At 33.4% G+C, this 8,007-nt stretch overlaps 1 protein-coding gene across 1 annotated transcript in view; it reads left to right on the forward strand.

Annotated features, from left to right (window-relative positions):
* LOC107659214 (P2Y purinoceptor 3-like) overlaps nucleotides 1-3,903 on the forward strand; it is a 19,075-nt gene extending 15,172 nt beyond the window's left edge. The window contains exon 2 of the mRNA XM_016448083.1: nucleotides 2,310-3,903. Within this exon, the coding sequence (XP_016303569.1) occupies nucleotides 2,333-3,310 (978 nt within the window). The 5' untranslated portion in view covers nucleotides 2,310-2,332 and the 3' untranslated portion in view covers nucleotides 3,311-3,903. The remainder of the gene's footprint in view (nucleotides 1-2,309) is intronic.
* Nucleotides 3,904-8,007: the final 4,104 nt, after the last annotated feature.

Consider the following 8,007-nt stretch of genomic DNA (forward strand, 5'->3'; position numbering starts at 1 on the left):
CCATTTCTGTTAATATGTTTAAGGAGATTATATTTTACATTTTTTAAGGCTATTTTAGTCATTTATAAACAATAATAAAAGTAGATTATATTTTACATTTTTTAAGGCTATTTTAGTCATTTATAAACAATAATAATTTATCATTTGTAATTTATAAGTTATAACTTCTTTCCACTTCGCATGCATTTCTTTACTAAGGATTCATAATTTTAAACCCCAAGTCTATATGACGTCCTCCACATCCCATCATATGTTCTCACATCTTTACACAATAAACACACTCCACTGCTGGTCAAGTGACGCTTTCCTGCCTTAAATTTTCAAAGCGGCATCTTGCATTGTATTAGCGACACCAATTATAAATATAATTCTAATATTCTCATGTGAAATTACATCTTGGCAAGTCACATGGGAAAATGTCTGTAAATCCAGTCATGTTTATATATTGACCATATGACTTGTGTCTTAACATTCAGTGTTATCCAACACCAGAGAATATAGAGTAAAATATATCAGTGAGTGCTTTCACTCGGCGGTATGATTAATGAAGTTGCCCAGTGGCTCCTGAGAGTCTGGCAAACACAGTTAGTTCGCTCACTGTCTGCATGAATCCTGCAGCGTTATTGAATGTTTTAACTCTAATTGGGTTTGAAGGAGTGATATTTTCTCTCTAATTTGGTTTTTACTTACTATGTTTGGACTGTATAAATGTGTTTTGCATGCACACACTGAATGGATGTGCAGTTTGCAACATTTAGGGATCCATTTGTTTAGTTCTGTTGGAAAGAAAAATCACTGTTGAGATTTTTTAATGTCAGTGTTCAATGAGATTAAGCGAATTTGCTTAAGTCACCTGATTTTCTCCAGAGTAAGACTCCAATCATTTCTCCTATGAAGAATCTGAATAATGTCTCAAATTCAGATTTGAATGTCAGATATTTCAATGTGAGCTTCATTTGTGTCTATTTTAATTACTCACAACTGAAATTTTAGGAGAAACACTGAGACAAATATGATACTCAATGAGAACTCAGGCTGTGAATAAGCATCCATTTGGCAATAATATTTTCTTCTAGATTATGCTAAATAAAATATGTTTTGGCCCTTTTTGGAAAGGATAGGTAATGATGGAGAAGGATCACAATATAAATTTATTGATTTAGATGTAATATAATATATACTGGATAATGTACAGTTAAATGTTATTTTGTGATCATGACTGGCTGACTGTGCATTTTCTCGCTTATCATGCATTCTGACCAAATAAATAAATATTTGAAGATTAAATATTGATTCAAGTATAAATTAATAATTATTTATTAATTTTATTAGCATTTTTCATGTATGTTATTTTTAAAGAAAATAGTTGATTACAATGTACAAAAGAATTAACCCACTGCAACAATATTACAGCAGTTATTTTCATTTTATTTATATACTATTGTAGCATTTATTAATATTATGAATTTTTCATAACTATAGCTTTTCATAATATAAGTCATAATTATAGCTTTTATTGTAGTATTTTAGCTGTCATTGTAAGTTTTAATAATTTGATGTGATTTTATTTTATTTTTTTAATTTCTATTTATTTATTTTTTGTATATTTAGCAATTTTGGTAATTTTATTGCTTTTAAACAAAAAAAATATAATATATTTTAACTTTTATTGCTTTTAAACTTAGTTAAGGTTATATTTCTAATTTTAAAGCTTTTCATCTAATTTATATATATATATATATATATATATATAAAAATTGTAGTTTTAGTTATATAACAATGTACAGTTATATTAATACTTGGAGTATTATTATTACTGTACAATGGTATGTAACTAAAAGTATTATGTCTTCTAAGGTCATATTCACTGCAGTTGCTAACTGAGATGCTAGATGGCACTAAATGAAAAAAAAAACTTGAATTACTATCATTTAGGTACTAATAATAGTTTTTATTAATATTTTTTAATTTTTTTAAATATGTTCTGTTTTCATTTTAGTTGAAGTTTTAGTAATTTTTAGTTTTTAGCGATTTTTATTTCAGTTTTAGTTTATTTTAATCAAGTTAAACTAAATGAAAATGAGAAACTGAAATTAAATAAAGTTTATTTTATTTTATTTTAGTTAACATTCATTTTATATCAAGTAATGATTTTTTGAATGTTTCTAGTTTTTAGTTAACTATAATAATCCTGGTTTGCGGACAAGAACCATAAATAATGCTAATAAGTAAAATAATCAGAGTACAAGATTATCTATGCATCTGTTTATGTACGACCACACTGACGCATAAACGTTTCTGTTTTTCAGAATGTGAGGCAATATTTGTTAAGATGGCATCTCTTAACCATTCCACCTCCATTCTGCCTTCCTGCACCTACAAGGAGGACTTCAAGCGCTTCCTCCTCCCGTCTGTCTACAGCCTGGTCTTCATCTTTGGACTGCCGCTCAACTTCATCATCATCCTGCGGATCTGGGGCTCCCGGCGCACTCTGACGCGGACCAAAATCTACATGCTGAATCTAGCGGTGGCGGACTTCCTGTACGTCTGTTCCCTTCCGCTTCTCATATACAACTACGCCAGCAAGGACTACTGGCCGTTTGGAGACTTCACCTGCCGCTTGGTTCGCTTCCAGTTCTACAGCAACCTGCACGGAAGCATCTTCTTCCTCACCTGCATCAGCTTCCAGCGCTACATGGGCATCTGCCATCCGCTGACGGTGTGGCCCAGACAAGGCGGACGCAGGCTGGCGTGTTTGGTCTGCGCTGGCGTCTGGGTGGCCGTCGCTGTTCTCTGTGCTCCAATGTTCGAGTTCGCCGCCACCGGCATCCAGCGCAACCGCACGGTGTGCTACGACCTGAGCGTTCCAGAGCGCTCCACAGCGTACTTCCCGTACGGCATCACTTTGACCTGTCTGGGCTTCGTCGTGCCCTTTCTAGTGATCGTGGTGCTGTACTGCAAAATGGCACGGGTTCTCTGGCAAGCCGGCGAAGCTCGAGAAGCCACGGCCGTAGAGAGGAAGAATAAAGCCTTGAGGATGATCATCATTGTGATGCTGGTGTTCGCCATCAGCTTCTTGCCGTTCCACGTGACAAAGACGCTCTACCTGCTGGTGAGGACCTTTCCCACGGCCCCCTGCGAACTGAGGAACCTGCTGTCTGTGGTCTACAAATGCACCAGACCCTTCGCCAGCATGAACAGCGTTCTGGACCCCATTCTGTTCTACTTCACCCAGCCGCAGTACAGACGCAGCACCAGGAGTCTGCTGCTCAAGATCACCTCGCTCAGAGACAAGGTTGACAAAATCTGATTGGAGCACACCTGCTTGGATCTAAATAACTGTGTGTTAAAGCAAGACACTACAGTACAATCATAGCCATGTTTTTTTCCTCCACTAGACATATTTGAGTTTTTTAGGCTAAGGTTTACAAATTAGTACCTTTTGAAAGGGTACCACTGTAGTGACAGTTTTGTAAATGCATTTGTGAGAGTGTAGAGGAAAAATACATCCAAAATAGACATTTAAAGGTGCAGAAGAAAAAAGACATGCCCCTAACCAAAATAATCACACCCCTGTTTTGATAGCTCTGCCCCCAATTCTTTAACATGCTTTGCAACACAGGCACCACCCCCCATCATTAGTGGACACGCCCCTTGCTGCTGATTGGCTACAAGTGTGTTCTGGTGTTCTGTCTGATCCACTTTCAACAGCCTTTCTCAGAAATGGCTTACTGCACCTTTAAGTGTTTATTTTGACACGATCTGTGTCTATAGATTTCAGTTACAGTACATATCTCTAAAAGCTCTTTTCTCAAAACGATTTTAGTTTTTTTTAATACACTAATCCAAAAATCTCCACTTCAGCAGCACTTACATCACACCAAAGGTTTTTCGAAGGGTTTGTTCAAGGGGTATTATAGTTAACTACAACTGAAACCATTAAAACAAAAAACAAGAACATTTTTGATACTTGAAATAATATAAATGCTAACTGAAATAAAGAATAAAAAAAAACAAAAAAAAACTGATTGTCAAGGCAACATTTCTCGTTTTTGTTTAATTAGTGTGAAGTATTAAAATAACTAAAACTAAATAATATATAAAAATGAATAAAAACTATATTAACATTTTAAAAATACTAATAAAACAAAAACAACAAAATTGCTAAAAATGTAACTACAATTAAAGTGAAAACAAAAAATATACAAATCAAATTTAGAATACTTACAAACACTATAAAAGTATATCAATGATACTGAAATAACACTGGTTTGTTAATATAACATTCATCTAATTTATATGAGATTTTATTTTGTGAAAACATGATGAAAATATTTTTTTCCTGGCTGTTGACAGTATTTTGTGATTGGTGGAGGGATAAAAAGAAATATCCAAAAATACCCTCTCTAAAAAAAATATGCCAACAAAATGATACAAGAATTTTGAGCCTGGCTTTATCCAATATTCAAATTTCTGTTCTGGAAATGTAAGGAATTTAGTGCATTTTAAATTAGATAATGCCTTGTAATGCAAAATGTAAAGTCTTGATGTACTGTGATTAGTTAACTAAGAAAGTATGGTGATATCTGTTAGTTAAACATTTACCCTGTAGTGTCTTACGTTAAGATACACTTAACTGGCTATGTGCATGTTGAAACCAAAAAAGTCAATATTTAAATACAAAACATCCAATGCATTAAGTACCTGTACTGTGAAAATTGTACATAATGGTTGAAGGAAGTCATTCTTATAGATTGATTGAGTGTTACAAAAATGAATGTATGATGATTGGAACTATCATACATCACCCTATGGACATTTACTTTTGCTTTGAGAGAAGCATCTGAGGGTTCGAACCCTGTGAATGGCAGCTGAACGAGTGCACTAGTTTGGCTGAGTGTCGTGATCAGCTGATCTCTCCTTACCGGGAAAAAGGTGGTGTACTTATGAACATTTTATGAGGGCAATAGAATGTAAATGACTGTTGATATAAGAATTACAGAGCTGAGAAAGCAGAAATGTCTTGCTAGTTTCATATTTTTGACCCAAGTGGATTTTGGGTGCAAATAATAAAAAAAATTAAAAAAAATTGTCCACTTTTGACAATTAAGTTGCACAGGTTTTGCAGGTATAAAAATGTGTTTGTTGAAAAACGCAAGGAAAAGAAATCACCCATTCATTATTTTTAATTATTTTATTGATAAATTAAAAAAAAAAAAAAAAACAGTAAAATCTTCGTTTTTAAACAAAATCTTCGTTTTTAAACAAAACTATACAATTAGATTAAGAGATATATATAGTGTGGGGTCAGTAAGATATTTTGAAAGAAATCAATACTTTTGTTTAGCATAGATGCTTTAAATTCATCAGAATTGACAGTTAAGACATTTGTAATTTTATAAAATATATTTCAAATACATACTGTTGTTTTGAACTTTCGATTCATCAAAGAATCCTGAAAAAAAAATGTATCTCAGTTTCCACAAATATATGGAAGCAACACGACATTTTCAACATTGATAATAATCAGAAATGTTTCTTGAGAAATGTTTTAAAATTCAGCCTTGCATCACAGGAATAAATTACATTTTAAAATATATTCAAATAGAAAAGTTTTTTGAAATTGTAATATTTTTTCACAATATTACTGTTTTTGCTATTTTGAGCGAATAAATGCAGCCTTGGTGAGCGGAAGAGACTTCTTAAAAAAAAAAAAAACTGGCTTAGCAACCCCAAACGTTTGAACGGTACTGTATATGCGTGATATTTTGGATAAATAGGTGCACTGAGACAGTGATGTGTGGAATTATGGATGAGAGATAGAGATGAATGGAAAGAATAACACCATCTGTTTAACATACAGCATCTGCTGCACATTGTCTGAAGGTCATTATCAGATGTTTGATGGTTTAATAACACTTTGTACAGCTCAACATGCTTATGATGTAACATCTTGTCCTACTAGAGAAGGATCTTGTGTTAACAACGCAGAGCTCCCGTACAAAGACATATTTGTACTGTCATTGTGTTTTCATGAAGAAGTTTAGATATCACATGGGTTATACGCTTTTATTTGAAGCTACCACATGACCAAAAACTACAAATAGAAATGGCTGGAAGGCTGGGTTTACAGTATAGTAATACAAATTCTGTTGCATTGTTGTGAGTGTGAATGTATTTGAGTCATTTGGCCAGTATTATCTTTGTGAGTTTTTAAATATGAATGAATTTCACCTCATTATATCTGATTGGAGAAGAGCCTTTTCTTCAATCTGCATGAACATGAAGCACTCTAAGTTTGGAGTGAAATATAACATACTATATACTGCACTGTAAATACTGTATACTACACCTTGTTTTTAATTTAAATTGTTTGTGAAACTGCATGCATTATGCAGTGATAAACATGTCAAACAGATACATTGTTGTTATGCAACCTTTCCATGTTGCATTATTAATTCAGCAAGTGGCATTCAGTTAACATTAAATAAAATAAAATAAAAAATTATGCTATTTTGCATTTTGAAATCCAGTTTTGTGCCTGTCTAATTAAATAATGGCTGTATTTTGGCAAATATAGTAGATCATTTAGGTATTCCATACATACAAACAATCTTTATACAGTATAGTTAATGTAACAAGCATTACTGTGGTTGACTCTGTGAACTGCCAGTAGGTGGCGTACTTGACCAACAAGTTTTGTTGTTAAAGCAGACGTGATTTTTGCACATTTAACTGACCACTTGCTTCAGCGCTAATGGTTAAACATTATTTTAGCATTTACATAAAGAGAGTTTCAAATAATTAAACAATATATGACATGCAACTTATGGGCAAAATTAATCACTGTGGCCATATAATGATGAAAACAGCTTTTGTGTTATGCTACAATGTACTAGCAAAGTCATTTCATATGTGTTTCTAATGTAGTATGTGCATACAAGATCTTTTTTCAAGTAAGCATACTAGTTATTGAATGCTTGTCGGTCACTGTGCAAAGAAAATTTTGTCAGTGAATGTTTGCTTTTGTTTATACATATCAAACTCTGTGTAAGTAGGCTAATCTGCAGAATCTGCTGTTGTATAAACAAGTATAATATTAAATGAAGCTATACAAATCTATATCCTCAATGAGGTCTTTGTGAAATTTTTTTTTTGTTTGTTTTGCTTTTAAATGTGAAACGTTGATTTGTCTAGTTGAATTGTGTCCGCTGTGTTTTATCCTGGTTTGTTGTTGGTCCAATAAAGACGAATCAATAAACTTAATTTCCTGCAATTTCTTATATTACTGTAGCTAACATTCAGGTTCAAGAAAGACCTACAGTGGACTCAAAAGTTACATTTGAACATGTATAAATGTCATTGCATTACATAAAAAATACCAATCCACACATCTGAATTAAAATCATGCCAGATATTTTATCGGAACTAACTAAAAATTTATTTTTAAAAATATATTATTGAAAAGTGGACTTTAAAATAATAATGACACTTGGTTTGATATTTTATTTATTATTTGATGAAATTACATTCATAGTCAACTTTAGATAAGAGTAAATAAGAACATGGCCACTAGAGAGCAGTCTAGACATGCAACTAAAAGGCAAGAAGAAAAGAGAGCGAGAGAAAAAAGAAGCCTTCGAAACAAAGGACTGCAAAAGTTTTTACTGCAAAGCCAGTTCATGGAGACCATGCAGACAAGCAGAGCTTTTGCTTAAAGAGGCTATAGATTTATGTCTGAGTTTCCCCAAAGCTCAGCAAAGAAAATGATGATGATAATTTGTCCAAAAGTTTCCTACTGTGTGTTTACAAACTGACTCAAACCGTCAGCATTATCTGCTCTCTCACATCAGAAAGAGGAAAAGCTGGATCCCCCCTCGTATTCCCCAGGGGTCTCTCTCTAACCCCGACCCCATGTTTTAGTCCCGCCCTCAATCCAAGCAACTAGCTGCATGTAAAAAGCCACAAGTCACGGAAACCCTTAATTGTGCCAAAATAAGACTGAGC

Source organism: Sinocyclocheilus anshuiensis, unplaced genomic scaffold (genome assembly GCF_001515605.1).
Source record: "Sinocyclocheilus anshuiensis isolate Anshui unplaced genomic scaffold, SAMN03320099.WGS_v1.1 scaffold1010, whole genome shotgun sequence".
Classification (NCBI taxonomy): Eukaryota; Metazoa; Chordata; class Actinopteri; order Cypriniformes; family Cyprinidae; genus Sinocyclocheilus; species Sinocyclocheilus anshuiensis.